Consider the following 23,455-nt stretch of genomic DNA (forward strand, 5'->3'; position numbering starts at 1 on the left):
CCTGGAAAATGACTTCAAGAGTGTTTAGAAATCAAACCACACCAAACATGCAAAAGCCAGTTAATTTATCTACAGGGATTGTAATTGGACTCATCATATGTGAGAAAACTGACAGGCTATTATTAATATTCCTGACAGAGAGGTGGATGTAAAAAATAAAGTAGAAATCATATTCTGATAATGTCATGCTCACCTATTGTGGTTGTTCGAAACAGCTGTTAATCTGGGTTCTCTGTTGCAAGGTCTCTAATCATTTTCATCTTCATTTGACTTTGAAAACGAAAAGCAGTTTATAAATGAAATTAGCTCCTCCAAGTCCGAGGCCATGGTTCTCGACCGGAAAAGGGTGGCTTGGCCTCTTCAGGTTGGAGGGGAGTTCCTGCCTCAAGTGGAGGAGTTTAAGTATCTCGGGGTCTTGTTCACGAGTAAGGGAAGAAGGGAGCGGGAGATCGACAGATGGACCGGTGCAGCTGCCACAGTAATGGGGGCACTGTGCCGGTCCGTTGTGGTGAAGAGAGAACTGAGCTGAAAAGCGAAGCTCATGATTTACCGGTCGGTCTACGTTCCTACCCTCACCTATGGCCATGAACTGTGGGTCATGACTGAAAGAACGAGATCCCGGATACAAGCGGCTGAAATGAGCTTTCTCCATAGGGTGGCCGGGCACTCCCTTAGAGATAGGGTGAGGAGCTTGGCCATCCGAGAGGGGCTCGGAGTAGAGCCGCTGCTCCTCCACATCGAGAGGAGTCAGTTGAGGTGGCTCGGGCATCTAAACCGGATGCCTCCTGGACGCCTTCCTCGGGAGGTGTTCCAGGCATGTCCCACCGGGAGGAGGCCCAGGGGACGGCCCAGGACACGCTGGAGGGACTATGTCTCTCAGCTGGCCTGGGAACGCCTTGGGCTCCCCCTGGAGGAGCTGGAGGAGGTGTCTGGAGAGAGGGACGTCTGGGCGTCTCTGCTGAGTCTGCTGCCCCCACGACCCGGTCCCGGATCAAGCAGAAGACAAAGAGTACGAGTAAATAACTTGCTCAGTCCTTGGTGAGAACAATCCAGAAGTTAGATGTAGCTACTGAGGGCAGTTTCCCGTTTGTTTCAGCAGATCAAAACATCCGAAACATGAAAATTGAGTTTAACCAAAAATAACTTCTAAAGAGGATTTCTGTGAATTGCTTGGTGGTCCATTCGTTATTTAATAACTCTAGATCTTGGCACAAACGTTTAGACCCTCCAGATATTTCACATTATTATGCACTGCAATTAACTGATCTCATTCAGAGCGTTTTCATACCATAATTTTTTTGGGTTAATGCCGTAAGTGGTAATTTTCACTAAGCCTTGACCTTTTGAAATTGGTTAAATAACTGACATTAAATGACTGACAAAGCCAGTGGAAATTTTGGGTAATAGGAACGAGTAAATTCTGAGAGACTTCTTCACATATAGTGCCTTGGAAACATATTCATGCCCCTACAATGTTTTCCTATTTTTTCCCATTACAACCAAAGATTTCAATGATTTTTGTTGCGACTTTATGTGATAGACCAGTACAGCATAGTGCCTAATTGTGAACTGAAAGGAAATGATACCTAGTTTTCAAATTTATTTGCAAATGATAATCAAAAATGTTGCTTGGATTTTTATTTAACACTCTGAGTCAGTGATTTGTGGTACATCTTTTGCTGCAAGCTTTTTGGGGTATGTCTCATCAACTTTGTACATCTAAAGACTGAAATATTTGCCAGCTCTTCTTTCCAAATTAAGTCAAACTCTATCAGATTGGATGGAAAGGATTACTACAGGCTTTTAATTGGATTTAGGTCTGGATTTGACTAGGCCATTTTAACACATAAATGCGGTTTAATTTAGACCATTCAATTGTATCTCCAGTTGTAGGTTTAAAGCCAAGATAAGTTTGTTCACTTCCCAGGGAGGTAAGAACAGAATGATGTCACTTTATTTGGAAGATCTTGCAGCTTGTTCTTCACTCAACGTCTGGGCAGAACCTTTTTCTTGTGTGATGGATAGTATTTACAAATGCTGTAGTAGGAGAGAACTATGACATTTTCACAATTCTTGTGAAGTATGAAATGTAAAAGTATGAAGTATGAGTTCTTGTGAAGTATGAAATGTCCTGGCTAGAAATAACTTTGTTCTTGTTCTTGACACCTCAAGTAAAATAACAAATGTGTCTGTTCTTGTGGAAAATGTATTGGCCTTTAGGGATTTCCAGCTGTTCTGCTGGAAAACAAACCTCTGCCCTAGTATGAAATCATTTAACTCTAGAAGGTTTATTAAGGATTGCCAAGTATTTAGCTCCATCTATCTTTTCATCAACAACCATCTTCCCTGTCCCTACTGAAGAAAAGCATCCCCACAGAATGATTTTTCCACCACCATGTTTCATGATGTGTTCAGGGTGATAAGTACTAGTTTTCTGATACACGACAAAAAAATCAAATTTTGTGTTCTCATCTAGTCAGACCACCACCTTCAACATGTTTGCTGTGTCCTCTTTATGGGTTGTGGGAAACTGCAAATTGAGTTTCTTGTGACTTTATATGAAAAATAGTTTTCTTCTTGTCATTCTTCCATAAAGGTCAGGTTTCTAGAGCGCACAACTAATGGTTGCCAAATCAACAGTCACCCTGTCGATACATTTTCCCAGCTAAGCTGTAGATCTGTGCACATCCTTCAGAGTTACTATGGTCCCCTTGGCTACTCCTCTGGTTAAAACTGTTCTTGCCCAGCCTTCCAGTTTAAGTGGATGACAACCTCTTGGTATGTCTTGTGTATATCTTTCCATTTTCATATGATAAATTGAACAGAGCTCTGATGAGTTCCTTGTTCTTTATCATGCTGTTTGTTCACCAATGTTCTCTAACAAACCTCAAAGTTCTTCACAGAACAGCTGGGTTTATACTGAGATTAAATCACACAAGGATTGACTGTGCTAACAAATTAATCGACTTCTAAAGGTAATTGGTTGCACTTGAATTCCTTTAAAGGGTTTCAGAGTTAAGATGTGCTAAGTACAAGTGAATGCCATACCTCACAGTTTTATTTCTAAAAGAATAAAGAAAAAAACATATAATTTTCCTTCCACTTTACAAGTGTTAATACAAATACCTGCTCTGTGTTATTTTATCACATTAAATACCCCAGAATACATTGAGATATGTGAAGGGTTCCAGGGGTGTGACTACTTCTGTAAGGCTGTCTTTACATCTACTAGCTTGAAGATTATGTTGTAGATACAGTACATTTAGACCAGCTTTGCTGAAACTAAGTCATTTTGACTACTAAACAAATATGCTTCTCGTGCCCTCCTTTGCATTGAGAAGCTTTATTAAAGAAAGTTACTTAAAATTACATAAAGGCAAAATTATGCCCCATAATCCTTGGAAAATGAGTGAACATTTTCAGAATGGTTGATTTGAAGTCTTCTGTGCCTGAAAACAACAGAATAAGTTAAAGACTGAGTCTATATCTGTGAAGCACGACAGGATGCAGTGGCCGGCAGTCTGAACTGTGTTGCCGTTGCTCTCCGTCTCTTTGATCTTTTTGCTTCATGCACTTTTTCAGCCGCTGTCAAGACATCAAAGATTGTGTTGACATTTTATGGTTTCCATGCAAATGAGCTTACAGCCCCTTATACAGCATTTTCTGCTAGCATGACTGACAGTCTGCTTGTCAAAATCTGCACCTGATCTGTTGCTCTGGTAGAAGAAAACATCTCCCTCTTCGTATCCCTCTTTATAGGTTTGAACTGTCATTGTATGGTTCTACGTACAATACTGCAACCTAATATGTTACTATTCCATTACATTGGGCTATTGCCTCCTGTATCACACTTTATATTAAAGGTTTATTTCTATAACTCTATATGCATTATACCTATTTTATCACCCTACCGAAAGCCTCACTGTGTGTATGTCGGCTCACTAAGTGAAATTGGCAAGCCAATAGCAAGCTGAAGCTGTGTTTTCTCACCTTTATTAATGATTATATCCACAACGGGGTTTCAAGCTATGTCGAAACTCTTAAAAAAAGAACAGATCAAATTCAGGCAGTGTCGTATGATGTTTGTCTATTTGGTCAGCAAACCTGCATAAGAACTTTTGTAATACTTCTTGTTACAAGAATCTACTTGCACACGGATAAGCAGCATGCAATCCGATCTTCCAGATCCGATTGGATTTTATGAAGCCTCAGTCACATCTGCTTGTAATCCCATCATCCCTTCTGAAATAAGAAAAGATGGAAAAAAATCCTCCTACACACAGTACCAGGTGGAATCATCGTATAAGACGATTGTAGCCTACAAATGGCTATGCGTGTCAAGCCTTCCTCACCCAGTCATGGTTTGTATTATCAAGAGCTGGGTCAGATTGATGAAATGTTGTATGTGAATGCAGTAGACCAGTTCAGGAGTGTGTCTCCGCTCTGGATGTATTCTCACGCGTGTAAATGGGCACACCATTTTAGACCCATGCGAGTAATTTTTCACAATCCCGTCGACCCGATCATCACATACTGTGATGTGTCAGGGCGCTCTGCCTGAGGGTTCAGAGACTTCGCCATATCTAGGACCCTCTCTGTGGGACAAATATAAAAATAGCTCATTGAGTTTGAACTCAAATGAGGGCACAATTAGCACTATCAGCGCTGTCACACATGGAGAAGCTGCAGCGAGTCTGCATCATGTTTCAAAAAAAGTCAAAAGGCTTTGCAGTGGCACAGAAAACATCAAATTTGGTATTTAGAACTTATCATAATGTCTGCACGGAAGAGTAAAAAGCAGTGTTGTCTTTGGAACAGTGAAGTTATCACTTAGGAAAAAGCATGGTGGTATTGTAAAGGTTTGGTGTTTTTGTTTGCTGATGCAATGAATAGGCCATTTATTGGCTTGGGCCCGTGCCTTATTCTCACACAATGCACAAAGAGCCCAGCTGAAAGGAGATGGAGTAGCATGGCTTAGAGTTCAGCTTCAGTGTTCATGACTGTCGTTGATTATTTAGCAGTATCTGAATAAGCTATGCCTGAAAGCAAATGATCTGAGCATGAATCATTGAAAACAGAGCAGAGGAAATTATGGCCTCCCGTTAGGGTGATCAGATATCATAAAACCGAATGTAGGACAACAAGGATGCTTATGAGGGACATTATGGGACACATTGCCAACACTATGAGGGTGTCTTAAATTTGAATTTAACAAAGATCTCATATTCATCACTCTGCTTTGCCTGTTGGTGCAAAGACATGAATTAGCACAAGTCTGAAAAACACTTCACAAGCTTTTAAAGTTTAACACTGGTAATCTCGGCTGATGTTACCTTGTCTGTCTGGCAGTCATTTCTGGGTGTGAGTAAAAAGGAGTCCATAGATTAGCAGGCGGCCTTTTCAGCTGTGCATTTCTTGTGCGACTCACTTTTACATTGTCGCGTTACATCATGCTCTCCTCTGTGTAAAATAACTTTGACAAACGTCTTAAAAATCCCTCAGAGATCACCTTTCACCGACCTCACCCATTTATACACCATTTCAGTCTTTGTTGTAGCTGCATTTTCTTTTCCGGGACATGTTTTCCATTATACAGGTCCTTCTCAAAATATTAGCATAATGTGATAAAGTTCATTATTTTCCATAATGTAATGATGAAAATTTAACATTCATATATTTTAGATTCATTGCACACTAACTGAAATATTTCAGGTCTTTTATTGTCTTAATACGGATGATTTTGGCATACAGCTCATGAAAACCCAAAATTCCTATCTCACAAAATTAGCATATCATTAAAAGGGTCTCTAAACGAGCTATGAACCTAATCATCTGAATCAACGAGTTAACTCTAAACACCTGCAAAAGATTCCTGAGGCCTTTAAAACTCCCAGCCTGGTTCATCACTCAAAACCCCAATCATGGGTAAGACTGCCGACCTGACTGCTGTCCAGAAGGCCACTGTTGACACCCTCAAGCAAGAGGGTAAGACACAGAAAGAAATTTCTGAACGAATAGGCTGTTCCCAGAGTGCTGTATCAAGGCACCTCAGTGGGAAGTCTGTGGGAAGGAAAAAGTGTGACAGAAAACGCTGAACAACGAGAAGAGGTGACCGGACCCTAAGGAAGATTGTGGAGAAGGGCCGATTCCAGACCTTGGGGGACCTGCGGAAGCAGTGGACTGAGTCTGGAGTAGAAACATCCAGAGCCACCGTGCACAGGCGTGTGCAGGAAATGGGCTACAGGTGCCGCATTCCCCAGACCTGGGCTACAGAGAAGCAGCACTGGACTGTTGGTGAGTGGTCCAAAGTACTTTTTTCGGATGAAAGCAAATTCTGCATGTCATTCGGAAATCAAGGTGCCAGAGTCTGGAGGAAGACTGGGGAGAAGGAAATGCCAAAATGCCAGAAGTCCAGTGTCAAGTACCCACAGTCAGTGATGGTCTGGGGTGCCATGTCAGCTGCTGGTGTTGGTCCACTGTGTTTTATCAAGGGCAGGGTCAATGCAGCTAGCTATCAGGAGATTTTGGAGCACTTCATGCTTCCATCTGCTGAAAAGCTTTATGGAGATGAAGATTTCATTTTTCAGCACGACCTGGCACCTGCTCACAGTGCCAAAACCACTGGTAAATGGTTTACTGACCATGGTATCACTGTGCTCAATTGGCCTGCCAACTCTCCTGACCTGAACCCCATAGAGAATCTGTGGGATATTGTGAAGAGAACGTTGAGAGACTCAAGACCCAACACTCTGGATGAGCTAAAGGCCGCTATCGAAGCATCCTGGGCCTCCATAAGACCACAGCAGTGCCACAGGCTGATTGCCTCCATGCCACGCCGCATTGAAGCAGTCATTTCTGCCAAAGGATTCCTGACCAAGTATTGAGTGCATAACTGTACATGATTATTTGAAGGTTGACGTTTTTTGTATTAAAAACACTTTTCTTTTATTGGTCGGATGAAATATGCTAATTTTGTGAGATAGGAATTTTGGGTTTTCATGAGCTGTATGCCACAATCATCCGTATTAAGACAATAAAAGACCTAAAATATTTCAGTTAGTGTGCAATGAATCTAAAATATATGAATGTTAAATTTTCATCATTACATTATAGAAAATAATGAACTTTATCACAATATGCTAATTTTTTGAGAAGGACCTGTATTATATATAGTTATATAGTCTACTAATGTAAGCTATACAAGCAAATCCTTTTCTTGTATAGCTTGTAGCTGTTCTTGTAGAGAACAGCTTAAGTCATGCTTCCCTTTGTTTTTCTTAGAGAGGAGGTCTAAATAAAATGACTTATCAAGACATGAACATGTGCTTTAACATGTGCATTGCAAAAAGTATTCACAAAGTTTCTCAAAGTTAGGCACACTACAACCAGAAATTAAAATGTATTTTGCAGAAATCTCTACCAGTGTTGTACGTCTGCCCTTTCTTCTTTATTGCAAAACAGCTCAAGCTCAGTCAGATTGGATTGAGAGGATATGTGAACACCTATTTTCAGGTCTTGCCAGATAACTGGGCCATTCTAACAGATGAATATGCTTTGATTTAAGCCATTCTATTGTAGCTCTGGCTGCAGGTCGTTGTCCTGCAGGATGATGAACCTCCACCCCAGTGTCAAGTCTTTTGTAGACTCTAACGAGTTTAGTTCCAGGATCAACCTCTATTTGGCTTCATATATCTTCCCATCAACTTTGACCACCATCTTTCCTGCTCCTGCTAAAGAAAAAGGATCCCTACAGCACAATGCTGCCACTACCGCATTTAACCATGCGGATGGCGTGTTCAGATTATCATGCAGTGTTAGCTTTATGCGACATGTAGCATCTAGGCCAAAACAGGAAATTTTGGTCTTGTCTGACTACAGCATCTCACATGCCTTGTGCCAAACTGTACTTCTTAAGGCTTTCTTTGAATAATGGCTTTCTTTGTGTGTGTACAACTAATAGTTATCCTGGTAACAGACCTAATTCACCTGACCTGTGGATCCCTGCAGCTCCTCCAGAGTTACCAGGGGCCTCTTGGCCCTCTTATACTGGGCTCTTATACTAGGCACAGTTGGACTGTGTATTTGTAATTAGGTGACTTGTGTGGAGAGTGGAATAGGTCACACGGGATTTTATTTAGTGACATCAGAATAGAGGGGGCTAAATAAAAATGTATGCCACACTCTGATTTTTACTTTATAAAAATATTTTATATAATTTTTTCAACTTCACAGTTATACACTACATTGTGTTTACATTTTTTATTTTGTTATGTGAGCGGGGTGTGAATACATCTGCTTTCTACCCGTTTTCTTTATTAAGGAACAAAAAACAAAAAAGAATTAAAAACAGTTTTAGACCTGAGAGCTGGGGAAGAAAAGGCCTCTGTAGGACAAGTCATAAAAAAGCACATGTTCATTTTAATTGGATTCACAGTTAATCATTTGTGGAGATGGTGGAGCCTTTTAAAAAGACGACTATGTAGGTCTTTCCTGTCAGCGTGGCCAGAGAGAAGCTGTCAGTCAATAAAAGCTCAGTGATACAGTAATGGAAAAATGTGAACAGGATTCAAACATCCACTGCAGAGAATTACTGTCAAATAGTCTAGTTATTGACACATCAGTCTTTCAGTTATAAAAGCAAAGGATTTTGTTTCCATGGCTTAAAGAGAAACAAAAAGCACACTGTGTTCTTTTCAGTATCCTAATTTAGTTTCTTCCTAAGCTGTTACATATAAAACCCTCTAGTCTGATGAAATTACTGAGCACTGTGGATCCTAAGTAAAACTGTATGGATGTCATGCTTTGAAACACACCATGGTGCTTGATGCCGAAACCTTTCCCGGTGCAAAAGATCTCTAGAGTTTCAACCGGATGATGCCCGTAAACATAGAAAGAAAACACTTTTAGTTCTGAAATCTATATTAAAGGGAACCCTGTATGCAACAAAAATATTGAAAACCTGAAACTGTCCGCTAGCAAATGTCAGAACATGAAGCATCTGAGGAAATAAATTGTTAAGCAAGACTTTAAGATGGTTTGGGCTACATATTCTCAAGCCATAGATGGTCATTATTTATTCATAGAATGAGCTTCTTGATATCAAACCAGCCGACTTGCTTTGCTTTTCTGACAATAACATTGCATTAATGCTTTCCTAACAAAGAACAAAGCTTCTTCAAATTAGGATTGACTCTGTTTCATAAACCCTCTGGTTTAAGTATTGAAGTTATGTCATGGACAATATGAGGCAAGCTCCTCTGAATGCATCTGGTCCGGAAGAGAGAACATTGATCCTGTGACCATCCTTTGATCTCCCCCTCTTCCCTTGTTCTCGTTGCAGATTGAAAGCTCTGGTTTCTACTGGAGGCAAAAACGTCCAGGCAGCTTGTGACTGGTGAGAACAACATGTACACCTTTACCAACATTCTGTCTCACAGAACAGAGAACAGGAAAACAAATAATTTAAAAATAAACATTTGCAGTCCTTACAAAAAATGCTTTGAATTTCTGTGCCTTCTCATTACTGCCCTCTGCTGGATAATAGCCACTTTTCCTGTTTCCCCTCTTGTCACCAACTGTATTTTTTTGGGTTGTTCCAAGGCTCTTCTCCCATTTGGATGACCCTTTCCTGGATGACCCCTTGCCTAGAGAGTATGTGTTATACCTGCGGCCCAGTGGACCTCTGCTCCAGCAGCTCACAAACTTCTGGAAGCAGTCCCGCCACACCTGCGGGAAGAACAAGGCCCACAACATCTTCCCTCACATCACCCTCTGCCAGTTCTTCATGGTAACTTTATGCTTGGTTTTTTAAAAGTTACCTGCTAACCTTATGTTTGGTTTTCAAACCCTTATTACGTAGTTCAGCCGAAGAGCCAGGTTTCTTTTTGAGTTTGCTTGAACACAAAATGGGCAAAATATACTGTTTTCCTCACTGGTTGAATAAAAAAACACATTCAAACTGCTGGTGGAGTAGCTCTAAAAACTCATCTTTAACTATTCCAGTAGTCCTGCCACTCATAAAAAGAACATGCTTTTTTTGTCTTCTTGAAACCACCAGGACATCAGTCGGTTGTTATACTGCTTTTGGGCCATATTAAAATTTCTTCAAAGCTACGTGGTGGTTTGCCATAAAATATTCAAAGTTAAGCCTAGCAACTTATAGTAATCATCATAATCAATGCTACATTGTGTATTGGGATGTTGCTGTCACCAAAGTGTTGGAAACAGGACTCTTCTATGCCAGAAGAGAAAAAAGAATCTGATCCTGTGGTTAACTTTTCTATTTGACTAGGCATGTTTCATGTACAATGTATTGCATGGTACATGTAAGCTTTTTTACCTTAAGTCACATTATAACCAACATTTCAGTGCATATTAGTGAGATGTTATCTGATAGACCAACACAGTAGTTGTAGTACAAAGTAGCACCCTATGGTAAAGTTTTCTCAAGTAAAAATCTGAAAAATGCAAGTTTTATATGTATTTCAGCTTTTTACGATGATACCCCTAAATAAAACCAGTTGCCCACACATAGAAATCACCTAGATAGTAATTAGTCTACCTGTGTGTAATTTAATTATAAAATGAATATATATCCAGCTGTTCCATGAAGGCCTCAGAGGTTTGTTAGAGGAAATTAGTGAGCAAACAGCATCATGAAGACCAAGGAAAAATCTCACAGATCACTGTTCAATCGGTCTTTTGAAAATGGAAAGAGTATGACACAACTGCAAACCTACGTGAAGATGGCTGTCCATATTGATCATAAAAGCTGCCAGGAGATTCCTGGTAACGTTGGATAAGTTACAGAGATCCACAGCTCAGGAGGGAAAATCTCCCGACATTGTAACTCGTAGTCTTGCCCTCTTTAGATACAGCTGTTATGGAGAAGTGGCAAAAAGAAAGCCATTGTTGGAAGAAAGCCATAAGAAGTCCCAATAAAAGCTGTATAGAGGACAGAACAAACATGCTGAAGAAGGTGCTCTAGTCAAATGAGACATAACTGAACATTTTGTGTTTTATGCAAAACGCCATGTGTGGTAAAACTAACGCTTCACAAAACACTGAGCAGACTTTCTGCATGAGGGTACATGGTGTTGGCAGCATCATGCTTTGGGGATGCCTGTCTTCAACAGGCTCAGAATGGATGAGAGGAAAGAGGCTCTTAAATACAGGGCAATTGTGTTAGAAGCTGGAGAAGTCCTTAGACTTGGACTGAGATTCACCTTCCAGCAGGGCAGTGACCCTAAATATACAACCAGACCTACAATGGAATGGTTCAGAGATCCTATATTGCCAAAAGTATTGGGTCACACCACTAAATCAATTAATTCTGGTGTTTCATGGCTACAGGTGTATAATGTTTAGTTTGGAGAAACTTGACTGGCCTCCACAGAGTCCTGACCTCAACTTCTTGAACACCTTTGGCATGAATTAGAAGAGAGGCTGAAAGTCTGGTTTACTTATCCTACTATGAACACACTCCTAAACCTTGTGGAAGATGTTGCTATTGCTGGCAACGGTGGGTCCTTCAACAAATTGGACCTTATAGGTTAAGAATAGGATGTCATCAAAGTTCATGTACATGTAATAGTAGTCCGATATACCTTTGACTATATAGTGCACGTGTTTCTCAACCCTCGTCCTCAGGGCCCACAGTCCTTCATGTTTTAGATGTGTCTCTGCTCCAGCACACCTGATTAAAATGATTTCATTACCTGCTCAGCAAGTTCTGCAGAAGCCCATTGATCAGACATTTACCAAACCAAAGCATGCAAGATAATGGGCCCTGAGGACCAGGACTGAGAAACACTGGTTTTAGATGAAAGTGTTACAATGGCCCAGTCAAAGTCCAAACCTTGGACCAGTTGAGAACCTATGGCTAGACTTAAAGATTGCTGTTCACAGGATGCTCTCTAGATATATTAAACTGGTAGAGGCTTACCTGAAAAGAGGTGTAGTTGTAATTGTAACAAAATGTGCCTGTAGAAAGATACCGATGCATACCGTGGTTTTTTTTTTTTTGTATAACATGTTGAAAACCGTGTATCGTTTTTCTTCCAGTTCACAACTATGCACATAACTGTCACCAAATTCCTAATAAAATACATTTAACATTGTGTTCATAAAATGCAAAAACTTTTAAGGCACAGTAACAGTTGATTATTGGTGTGTGTTTTCTTCTTTTGTGATCACCAATTGCTTCTGCACTCCTCAGTGTGCTGATGAGAAGGTAGAAGCTCTGACTGACTCCCTGCAGACCACCTTGGCCAAGTGGAAAGGTCGCATACCAATGCCTCTGCCCCTGGAGCTCTACAACTCCTCGAACTTTATTGGCCTTTTTGTGGAGGAGCAGATGGCTGAGGTTTTGAAGAGTTTTGCTGCTGACTTTGCAACCGAGGCAGCATCTAAAGCAGGTTTGTAACTTCAGTTAAGGGTAGAGCGTCGATATGTTCTATGCAAAGGGTGCAGTTACATTGGTGGGGCTCTTAAACCATCAGCCAAGACTGACTGCATTGACGTCAAGTAATTTTGGTAGCAAAGGTGCAGATTGTGTACTAATTTGCCTCTTGTCATACCTTAAAGTAAGATGCCTATTGAGCCAATGAGTTTCTATCCATGGGAAAATCGTATCATTGTTCTGGATGTTTATCTGTGTATGTGTGTTTTTTTTTTTTAAACAGATGTTCATGTTGAGCCCCATAAGAAGCAGCTTCATGTCACAATGGCATACCACTTTCATAGTAGTCACCTTCCAGTTCTAGAGAAGTTGGCCAAAAGCATAGACGTGGCTGCAGGCTGTGATTGGCTGGCTCTGCTCCTTTCCAGGGATATTCGTTTCGCTAACCATGAGGTAGCCCTTCCTCGACCAAACAAGTAGCTCCTTAATGAAACACCCTGTTGTCACTCTAACCTTTGCAATGACCCGCTCCCTACTGCAGACGTTTCAGGTCATGTACCCGTATGTGCCCCAGAACGACGATGAGCTCGAACTGCAGCAAGGGGACTTCATCTTCATGTCTCCAGTGGAGCAGAGCACAGCCAGTGAGGGCTGGGTGTATGGCACTTCGCTGGGTACTGGGCTCTCTGGCCTGCTGCCTGAGAACTATGTGAGTCGTGCCGACGAGTCAGACACATGGGTTGTTCATGGGTAAGGATGAAAAAACAACATTCGCGATAAGTAAACTAGTGTAGACTAGCTGTGTGACTGTCTAAGTGCTATGGATAATTAAAGCAGAGTTTGTTCTTGTCTGATTGGCAGGTCTCACTCCTTTCTCAACTGTGCCTCTCCATTTACCTCTGGTAGTCCTGTGGGAGGGCTATTATTAGATGGACAATTAAATGACAGTCTGCTTGACACTCTTATGGATCCTTCCAGCCACACTGACCTCTGTCCTCCTATGCAGGTACATTTCTTTAAAAGTGTCACCTGGCTGCCTGCTTTAGTAAAGAGAATTGATCATTTCCGTGTGGAATTATAGAAAGGAAACCACAAAGTTAATGTTTCTATTAGGATCTTACCTAGCAGACCAACACATGTGTAAAGAAAGGGAAAGCATTTCCATAATTATCACCTGTTACTGTAATTATGGATGCCTTATGTCTTCACCAGACTGACGTTTTTCCCTTTCCTCTTTGCAAAGTAGCTCAGCCTTAGTTAGATTGGACAGAGTCTTGTCAAAGTTTCTTAATTGAGTTTATTTGTGGACCAAGCATAATGCTCCCATGGCCATGTTCTTTCGTGGGGATGCTGGTTTCAGGATGATATTGAGTTAAGTTTTTGCCACACGGGCAGTATTTGTCTCATCTGCAAAAGTGACTTCCTATTAGTTTCTTTCAACAACTACTTTATTCTTGTCGCTCTTCCATAAAGGTCAGATTTGTGGATTGTAGACTTAATCTCAACTCAAAAAGGAAGGTTTCCTAAGGCCGCTGGTTGCACTGGAATTTATATAGGGGTATCGGAGTAAAGAGGGATATAAATGCATACCACATTTTATAGATTTTTATTTGTAAAAAATGTTTAAAACCATGCATTATTTTTCTTTCACTTCACAATTATTTGCTTTTGGTTGGTCTGTCACAAAAATCCCAATGAAATACTTTGAAGTTTGTCGTTGTAACGTGACAATATGTGAAGAACCATAAGGAATACATGCGCAAGGCACTGTGAATGCCTACAAGTTTTCATCACAGGTATTGAGGGCAGCTGCTCACTCCTCCTCATCCAAGATGAGGCTGTTTGTGTGTCGCCACGGCGAGAGGATGGATGTGGTGTTTGGCAAACACTGGGTCACCCAGTGTTTCAATTCCAAAGGTGAGAATGCAGAGAGCACCTCTGAGCACTTCTAAGCTGAACTTCCATTTGATCTTTAAAATGTTAGTGTTTTTCTCCTCTTTAAGACTTTAATTTATGTTGTACAGGTGGATACATTCGTTCTAATCTTAACATGCCATGCAGCCTACCAAACAGGAGCGGAGGTCCCCGGGACTATGATAAAGATTGTCCAATTACTGTGTTTGGCTCCACCCAGGCCCGTCTTGTAGGTCTGTGTGTGTTATTGCAAGTTATTCACAAATGCAAGGTTTAATTGAATTCATTTAATTTCTTAATGAATCACTGTGTTTTCGCCCAATTCAGGGGAAGCCCTGTTAGAAAGCCACACAACAATAGACTTTCTTTACTGCTCTCCTTCTCTCCGCTGCATCCAGACTGCTCAGCACATCCTCCAAGGTAGGAGCTCATCCTCATTTACCTCATCAGTAGATTGATCACACAGGCTAGTATCAAATATTTGATTATATACTTCGGATGATTTGCTTTACATGTATTGGAAAGTGAAGGAGTTTTAGTGTTGGGTCCAAAATGGTTCTCTAGGCTCATATATTAGCAGGGTTTATCAAGTTACACTGATAACGGGTTCAGTACATTACAACAACACTTCTGTGGTACCAAGGTACTTTAGTAGCAGTCAAAATAGGTTGAAAAGGGAAGCCTTTATCCAGTCGTTCAATCTTTGAACAGTTTTACTGTCTGTTCTGCATGACTTACAATATCATTACTACAAATACATTTGCCTCTCTGATTTACAACTACATTCTCTGTTTTGAACTGTTTCAGGTCTCCAGCAGGAGGCTAAGACAAAAATCCGTGTGGAACCTGGTTTGTTTGAATGGACCAAATGGGTTTCAGGCACTTGCCTTCCCGCTTGGATCCCACCGGCTGAACTGGTGGCCGCTAACCTGAGTGTTGACACAACATACAGGTACAAAGCAACATGGATGTTGGAGCATTTAAATGTCATGTTTCTTTATAGTTAAATCTGCATCAACTTTTATTTCTTTTTTTCTGCAGACCTCATATTCCTGTAAGCAAACTGACAGTGTCAGAGTCTTACGACACCTACATCAGCAGGAGCTTCCAAGTGACCCAAGAGATCCTGACAGAGTGCAAAAGTCTGGGTAAGCCTCCTACACCTCACCATGTTTTATTGTTAGAGGGAGTTTCTATTATACACCAACACAAAGTAGTGCAAATATGTGAATAGGAAAGAAAATTATACATGGTTGTCAATATGTTTTACAAATAAAAAATCTGAAAAGTGTGGTATGCATTTGTATTTGGTCCTATGTCAGGGTGAGATCAAAATTGAACCTTTTGGCCTAAATGCAATGTGTGGCAGAACACTAACACTTCATATCACCTTGAACAAACCATCCCTAAGGTGATGATGGTGGTGGCACCATCATGATGTGGGAAGGATTTTTATCTGCAGAGGTCAGGATGATGCTCAGAGTTGATGGGAAGGTGAATGGAGTTAAACACAGGGCAATCACAAAGGAAAACTGGTTGGAGACTGCAAAAGATATGGGTGGAGGTTCACCTTCCACTAGGATAATGGACCTCAACATGCAGTCAGGGTAATATTTATGTAAATCAAATCGTATTGATTTGTTAGGATGGTCAAGTCAAAGTCCAGACCTAAATTGGAAGATTGAAATTAGCTTTTTTTGCGAAGATTGTTTTAAAAAAAATGTATCCTTCACAATTATGCAATATTTTTTGTTAGTGTATCTCATAAAATCCTGCTTCAATATATAGAAGTTTGCTGTTTTAACATGACAAAGTGTAATATACGCTCAAGGGGTATGAATTCCAGTTAGTGTGTCCATATGGTAAAGAAAGCTAACGGGATGTATGGAATGTGTCTCTTGAGGTTTTTTTTTTGACCTCTTTCACACAGGAAACACGGTCCTGATTGTAGCTCATGCTTCCTCCCTGGAGGCTTGCACTCGCCAAATGCAAGGCCTCAGCCCCCAAAACTCCAAGGACTTTGTCCAAGTTGTCCGAAAGGTCAGTTCTGCTTTGTCTCACAAGTTACTTTCATCCCCTTACTGCATCCCCGTGCAGTTCCTGTCTGTTCGCCATTAATAACATGCACATCTGTCTTATTCTGCTTGCAGATTCCTTATTTGGGGTTTTGTGCTTGTGAAGAAATGGGAGAGATAGGCGTATGGCAGCTGGTCGACCCACCCATTTTGCCTTTGACACATGGACCTAATCACAGTTTCAACTGGAGGGAAATGCTAATGCAAGACTAAAAGATGTGCTGTTGTGCTCCTTATCTTGTGTCAGCCTGAAATGCTGAAACATAATTTTTTTTTTCTTTCACAGTTTTAGAATGCTGTTTAAACTACCAAAAGGACAAAAAGAAACACAGTGTGGCTTCCAATAAAAGATATTATGCAAAAAATAAAAAAGCCCATGAAGTTTAGATGTGACGCTCAGGAAAGAGAGGATCCAGTCTGTGCTGAGATCACAGCTAAAGCAAGCTTTAGGTTGGATGGCATTTCACTGCCTGCCTCTCAATATGGCCCTTAATTACATTGAATGTTGAGGTTCTACAAAGAAAATTTGACTCTTTTTGAGCAATGCGATGAAACAAGATTTTTATCTGAAGCTCTGTCTCTGTCTGCGGCCTCTCCTCTGGCAGAAGGGGAAGTGGGTGGTGAAGACTTCATGCTCTGCTGCCTTTTCACACACTGTGACATGCATTAGTTGAGACACACTTGCTCCACAGAAGTATTTTTCCACATGTCTGAAATTATTATTTAACTTGTAGCGACATCCACATTGTGAAGAAGCACAGTAGAAAAGGTTGACAATCAGACTGGTCTTTAATGTTTTCAATGTTTCATATCATTTCCTTCCACCATGACTTTTGAGTCCACCTGAACATTTGAACCTTTAGTAAACCCACTGCTCACATAACTTTGAGACAACCAAGTTGATGTGACAAATAAAATCTATTATATTAATTTACATGACTAACTGCATTGCTACTGATATGCAGGTGCCTCTACTAAAGTTATTGCTTGTTTGTCATGACCATCCCTGAAACTCTGCAAAAGACTTTGCTTTTAAAACACCTGGTGCTTTCTTTCTTTTCTTTTTTGGTTACATTAAATAATTTAAGTACTCACTGCTTAAGGCATCCTTTGCTGTATGATTTGAAATCTGTTCATACTCCCTAAATGAATAAAATACTGTTTTGGAGTTGTTAAGGCCTGTGTATTTATGCTTTCTGCAAAAACAAAACACTCTTCTAGATTTGGTGGAAAATGAGAGGGATGCCCGTAATTTGTGGAACTCATAAATTTGCTTGGTACCGCATTGGATAGTTTACAAACCAGACAACTGCAAAAATGGAACAAACACTACACCCGTTATTGAGTTTTATTTTGAAATGGCCTTAAATAAAAATAATATTCAATCAGATAATATAAGCATATTTCGGTGTTAAGTTTTGCAAGTCCAAAGTCGGCCGGACATGATTTCAAAGGGGAAGTCTCCGGTCATTCATTGTGTGAGCGTCAATGATAAGTGGTTACAGGTAATATGGTGGAACAGGGCATAGCTGGTGGTGGCAGCAATATTACGAAAGCAGCTGTTGGTCGGCTGTACTTGTGCTCTGCCATCTGATGACAACTGACTTTCTTCTCTTGACTGATGTCTATGTTGCTGCCATTGTAGCAGCAGTCAGTTTACATGCGGGGGTTCCCCTTTGACGTAATAAAAGAGCGCAAAGGAGTAGTCTGGACATGTCTTTTTACTGAAATTTATGACCATATATCACAAAAACTGTTCATTTCAGTGGCATGAAGATACTTTATAAAATATTTTTTCAATGTTTCCTTTCCATAAATGTAATTGGATTTATCATGAACATTCAATGTCACAGGCACTTTAATATTTATAAAGCACACAAACCAAAGTGCCATACATGTAAATAACAGATAAAATAGAAATAAAGACAACAATTTAATAAAAAAAAAACCATAAGCACTAAAAGGGTTAAAAATATAAGCAATAAAATCAGCAATAAAATGCATAAAGGACAACAAAGACAGGCCTAATGCTCGTGCTCTCTGGAATTAAAAGCTAGGTTAAAAAGATGAGTTTTTAAGAGATTTGAAATAATTTAAAGTTCCAGCAGACCTCACAGAAAGATCATATTAATAAAACTTTTAATTGATGGAAGAGATGGTTTGAACTTACTCTCTCACTCTCCCTCTTCTTTGCTTCTGCTTTGCTACCAGCAGAGGAAAATTAATATGTGCACAAAGAGAACAAATTAGAATAGAATATAGCTTTATTAATCCTTTACAGGAAGTTGCTTTAGAGTCAATGCATTCACATAGAAACTCAATATGATCCAAGTCCAAGCGCTGTTGTTGGCAGGACTGCTCCAGCCTATTTTAAAGTATTGCAAAACTTGCCTTTCTAAAAGCACCTGAAAGAAGAATATAATGATTGAGTTACTGACACCAATGAAATCCACTTTAAGCACAATAAACCATCCCATTGCATAAAAATAAATACCACTAAATAACAATTATGATCATTTAATGTTGAATAACTATTAAATGCAGTTGACAAAATAAATGCCATTAAAATGTATTTTTTAAATATGCAGTAACCTGTGCCATCTTACTATATTCATAAAATATTTCTTCAATAATGGAAAAAAAATGAATTCACCAAAGAGTCACGGGAATGACCCAGGTTGTCCATGCTGGAGAAAAATAGACCAAGGTCTTCTTGATTTACAGTTTCCTGTTAAGTAAAACAAACAGGCAATTTTAAATGATTTGCAGATTTCCCTAAAGCTGTATCACACACTATCCTATTTAGAAAAGGTTCTCTCTGAAGTACCACTTTGCTTTTTTTAGAAATGGTTTTAAGACTTAGCTTTTAAATATCAGAATGGTCTGGCACCTCTTTACCTCAACAAGCTTTCACATCCACACATCCCCAGTAGATCTCTAAGGTCTCCAGAACAACAGCTCTTAGATGTTCCCTGGACTCGGCTCGTGACCAGGGGAGACAGAGCTTTTTCAGCTGCAGCTCCTAGGTTCTGGAACAGTCTCCCTCTTTCTGTGAGGTCTGCTGGAAATTTAAGTTATTTTAAATCTCTTAAAAACTCACCTTTTTAACCTAGCTTTTAATTCCAGAGAGCATGAGCATTAGGCCAGTCTTTGTTGTCCTTTATGCATTTTATTGCTGATTTTATTGCTTATATTGTTAACCTTTTTATTGCTTATGTTTTTTTTGTTTTTTATTAAAGTGTCTATTTCTCTTTTATATGTTATTCATGTGTATGGCAATTTTGGTTTGTGATGCACTTTATAAATATTAAAATGATGATGATGACAGTGGCTAATTGTCAACTGCTTGAACGTTCCCATGACAACACAGCTGATCCAAAATTGTAGCATAGCCTACTTTGAGATAAGTTAATTATGTATTATGTTATTTAACTAAAAAGTCCCAAAACACATTTGACATACTAAACAAAATATCAACAGACTTTGCGTACCAGTTCCTATAGTTGCATTTTGGTAGGACTCCATGCTGTCACTCTTTAATGTGTCAGGGTTGACATAAAGTCAGAGCACATCAATTCCAATTGTTATCAAAACGACATTATATAAAGATTAATTTTATATCGGAAGACATTATTCTCCACGGTGGTGATTTTTAAGCAGACTGAATTGACCACAAAGGGGAATATTTGAACATATGAGAAGTGAGGAGTGATGTTGCTAAGCTTTTATTAAGGCTGTAAACACAACTCTGCTTCAAATGGAAGCAGCTTTTCTTGTCTGCACCTCACGAGATGACAGGGTATAGGAACCGTACGTGATTTTCTAAAAATATTTATCTGTACAATGATCTTGTTGTTCCGCTAAACAGTAAAGTAATGTCCACCTCAGCCGCAGTTCCTCTGGTGCCGTCCTCCATCTTTAAACGTAGTCTCCGTCCAGGACCTGCCGCTCAGTAAAAATGCCTCCACTACAGCCAAACTTATCTGTTCCCTGATTGGATTGTTAAATTTGTGATTGACATGACATTGACCAATTGGCCGACAGGAAGAAAGTTCTGGTCAAAATTCGTACAAGTCGAAACTCACACGCAAGTTAGTTTTACACGTAGTTTTAAGCTTTGTATCTGTAAACAGAGCTTAACAAAGAAACACTGCAACTTGTGTAACTATTTTTTACAAGTAGAAATCTATTTTTCACACACACATTCCTATCTACACATGTACAAAGCTAAAATTCCCAGCGTTTTGAAGATATCTTAAGTAATTACTCGGAATACCATATCTGGTGACCAGAATCAGAATCAGAATCAGAAAAGCTTTATTGCCAAGTACGTTTTTGGACATACAAGGAATTTGTTTTGCCGTAGTCGGTGCAATACAGTACAAATTAAACAGTATAAACATATCTACAATATAATATAAATATATGTGCATAGTTTTAAGTGAGTGAGAGTAAATATAGAGCAGTATAAGATGCAAGAGCAATACAACAGTGCAGGTGATCATTGTGCAAGTAAAGCAGGAGTCCAAGCTGAGCGTTAATGTAACGCATAGAGTTACAGGTTACAAGTGTCCTGTCAGCAAAAAAAGGGGGGGTGGGGGGGAGGGAGAATGTCAGGGTGGTTTCCGGGCTTTGTTAACCAGGCTGGTGGCAGATGGGAAAAAACTGTTCTTGTGGCGTGAGGTTTTGGCCCGGATGGACCGCAGCCTCCTGACAAGAGGGGAGAGTCTCAAAGAGTCTGTGACCGGGGTGGGAGGGATCAGCCAGAATCTTCCCTGCCCGCTTCAGGGTCCTGGAGGTGTACAGTTCCTGGAGCGACAGTAGACTGCAGCCAATCACCTTCTCAGCAGACCGAATGAAACGCTGCAGCCTGCCCTTATCCTTGGCTGTAGCAGCGGCGTACCAGATGGTGATGGAGGAGGTGAGGATGGACTCAATGATGGCTGTGTAGAAGTGCACCATCATAGTCTTTGGCAGGTTGAATTTCTTCAGCTGCCGCAGGAAGAACATCCTCTGTTGGGCTTTCTTGATGAGGGAGCTGATGTTTGGCTCCCACTTGAGATCCTGGGAGATGATGGTTCCCAGGAAGCGGAAAGATTCCACAGTGTCAATTGTGGAGTCACAGAGGGTGATGGGGGCAGATGGGGCTGGGTTCTGCCTGAAGTCCACAACCATCTCCACTGTCTTTAGAGCGTTGAGCTCAAGGTTGTTCTGGCTGCACCAGTCCAACAGAAGGTCCACCTCCCATCTGTACGCGGACTCGTCACCATCAGATATGAGTCCGATCAGGGTGGTGTCGTCCGCAAACTTCAGAAGCTTGACAGACTGGTGACTGGAGGTGCAGCTGTTGGTGTACAGGGAGAAGAGCAGAGGAGAGAGAACACAGCCTTGGGGGGAACCGGTGCTGATGGTCAGGGAGTCAGAGACGTGCTTCCCCAGCCTCACGCGCTGCTTCCTGTCAGACAGGAAGTCAGTGATCCACCTGCAGGTGGAGTCGGGAACACTCAGCTGGGAGAGCTTCTCCTGTAGTAGAACTGGGACGATGGTGTTGAAGGCAGAGCTGAAATCCACAAACAGGATCCTGGCATAGGTTCCTGTGGAGTCCAGGTGCCGGAGGATGAAGTGAAGGGCTAGGTTGACTGCATCATCTACAGACCTGTTGGCTCTGTAGGCAAACTGCAGGGGGTCCAGGAGGGGGTCGGTTATGTCTTTTAGGTGTGAGAGCACAAGGCGCTCAAAGGACTTCATCACCACAGAGGTCAGGGCGACGGGTCTGAAGTCATTAAGCCCTGTGGTCCTTGGCTTCTTGGGAACAGGGACGATGGTGGAGGACTTGAAGCAGGCTGGCACATGACATGTCTCTAGTGAGGTGTTAAAAATGTCTGTGAAGACTGGAGACAGCTGATCAGCGCAGTGCTTCAGGCTGGCTGGTGAGACAGAATCTGGACCAGCAGCTTTCCGGGGGTTCTGTCTCCTGAAGAGTTTGTTGACGTCCCTCTCCTGGATGGAAAGAGCCGTCCTCGGCGTGGGTAGGGGGCTGGTGGGGGGGAACTTCAGGGTGGGGGTTGGAGGTGCCAAGGCCCCTCTTGAGGTTGGGGAGGTGGGGGTGGTGGATTGTGGCTGCAGCTGTTGGGGGGCGTCGTGGGGGATGGTTGCAGGACTGTCTCTTTGTCTTTCAAAGCGGCAGTAGAACTCGTTCAGATCGTTGGCGAGGCGTCGGTCGTTGATGGAGTGGGGGGCTTTCGGCTTGTTGTTGGTGATTTGCTTGAGCCCTTTCCAGACAGACGCAGAATCGTTGGCTGAGAACTGGATTTGGAGCTTCTCAGAGTACAGTCGTTTGGCCTCTTTCACTGCCTTGCCAAACTTGTACTTAGCCTCTCTGTATATGTCTTTGTCCCCACTCCTGAAGGCCTCTTCCTTATCCAGTCTTAACCTTCTGAGTTTGGCTGTGAACCAGGGTTTGTCGTTGTTGTAACTCACCCTGGTGCATGATGGTACACAGCTGTCCTCACAGAAGCTGATGTAGGAAGTCACAGCCTCTATGTACTCGTCCAGACTGTTGGTAGTAGTCCTGAACACATCCCAGTCTGTACAGCCTAAACACGCCTGGAGATTCTCCACAGCCTCACTGCTCCACTTCCTTGTCGTCCTCACAACAGGTTTGCAGAGCTTTAGTTTCTGCCTGTATGCAGGAATCAGAATCAGGTGGACCATGATGTGGTCGGATTGGCCCAGTGCAGCACGTGGGACGGCGTGATAAGCGTCTCTGATGGTGGTGTAACAGTGATCCAGAATGTTGTCCTCTCTGGTCGGACATTTTATAAACTGTCTATATGTGGGAAGTTCGTGGGTCAGATTACCTTTGTTAAAGTCACCAACAACGATTACTAAGGAGTCCGGGTTGGTCCGCTCCACACTCAGTATCTGGTCGGCGAGCATGCGCTGTGCGACCTGCACGTTAGTTTGCGGCGGGATGTAAACACCGACCAGGATGAACGAAGCGAACTCACGGGGGGAATAGAAAGGCTTACAGTTTAAGATGAAGGCTTCCAGGTCTGGAGAACAG

General features: G+C 41.4%; 1 protein-coding gene and 1 long non-coding RNA gene across 3 annotated transcripts in view; one reads left to right on the forward strand and one right to left on the reverse strand.

The window, feature by feature from the left end:
* Window positions 1-17,565, forward strand: part of ubash3ba (ubiquitin associated and SH3 domain containing Ba) — a 29,461-nt gene extending 11,896 nt beyond the window's left edge. Inside the window, exons 2-14 of the mRNA XM_047379809.1 lie at window positions 9,341-9,394; window positions 9,601-9,787; window positions 12,218-12,416; window positions 12,684-12,853; window positions 12,942-13,150; window positions 13,262-13,406; window positions 14,197-14,317; window positions 14,425-14,547; window positions 14,642-14,734; window positions 15,122-15,266; window positions 15,356-15,462; window positions 16,245-16,354; window positions 16,465-17,565. Coding sequence (XP_047235765.1) covers window positions 9,341-9,394; window positions 9,601-9,787; window positions 12,218-12,416; window positions 12,684-12,853; window positions 12,942-13,150; window positions 13,262-13,406; window positions 14,197-14,317; window positions 14,425-14,547; window positions 14,642-14,734; window positions 15,122-15,266; window positions 15,356-15,462; window positions 16,245-16,354; window positions 16,465-16,602 — 1,801 coding nt within the window. The 3' untranslated portion in view covers window positions 16,603-17,565. The remainder of the gene's footprint in view (window positions 1-9,340; window positions 9,395-9,600; window positions 9,788-12,217; window positions 12,417-12,683; window positions 12,854-12,941; window positions 13,151-13,261; window positions 13,407-14,196; window positions 14,318-14,424; window positions 14,548-14,641; window positions 14,735-15,121; window positions 15,267-15,355; window positions 15,463-16,244; window positions 16,355-16,464) is intronic.
* LOC124876798 lies at window positions 16,713-20,372 on the reverse strand. Of its 2 annotated transcripts, none has more exons than XR_007040373.1 (4): window positions 20,273-20,372; window positions 19,288-19,450; window positions 19,043-19,117; window positions 16,713-18,794 (listed from the first exon to the last, which is right to left on the reverse strand). It is a non-coding gene; the product is annotated as an uncharacterized LOC124876798 (long non-coding RNA). The 2 variants fall into 2 exon arrangements; XR_007040374.1 differs by having other exon boundaries at window positions 19,288-19,447; window positions 20,273-20,358.
* Between the last annotated feature and the right edge of the window lie 3,083 nt (window positions 20,373-23,455).

The sequence above is a fragment of the Girardinichthys multiradiatus genome, chromosome 11 (genome assembly GCF_021462225.1).
Source record: "Girardinichthys multiradiatus isolate DD_20200921_A chromosome 11, DD_fGirMul_XY1, whole genome shotgun sequence".
Taxonomy (NCBI): Eukaryota; Metazoa; Chordata; class Actinopteri; order Cyprinodontiformes; family Goodeidae; genus Girardinichthys; species Girardinichthys multiradiatus.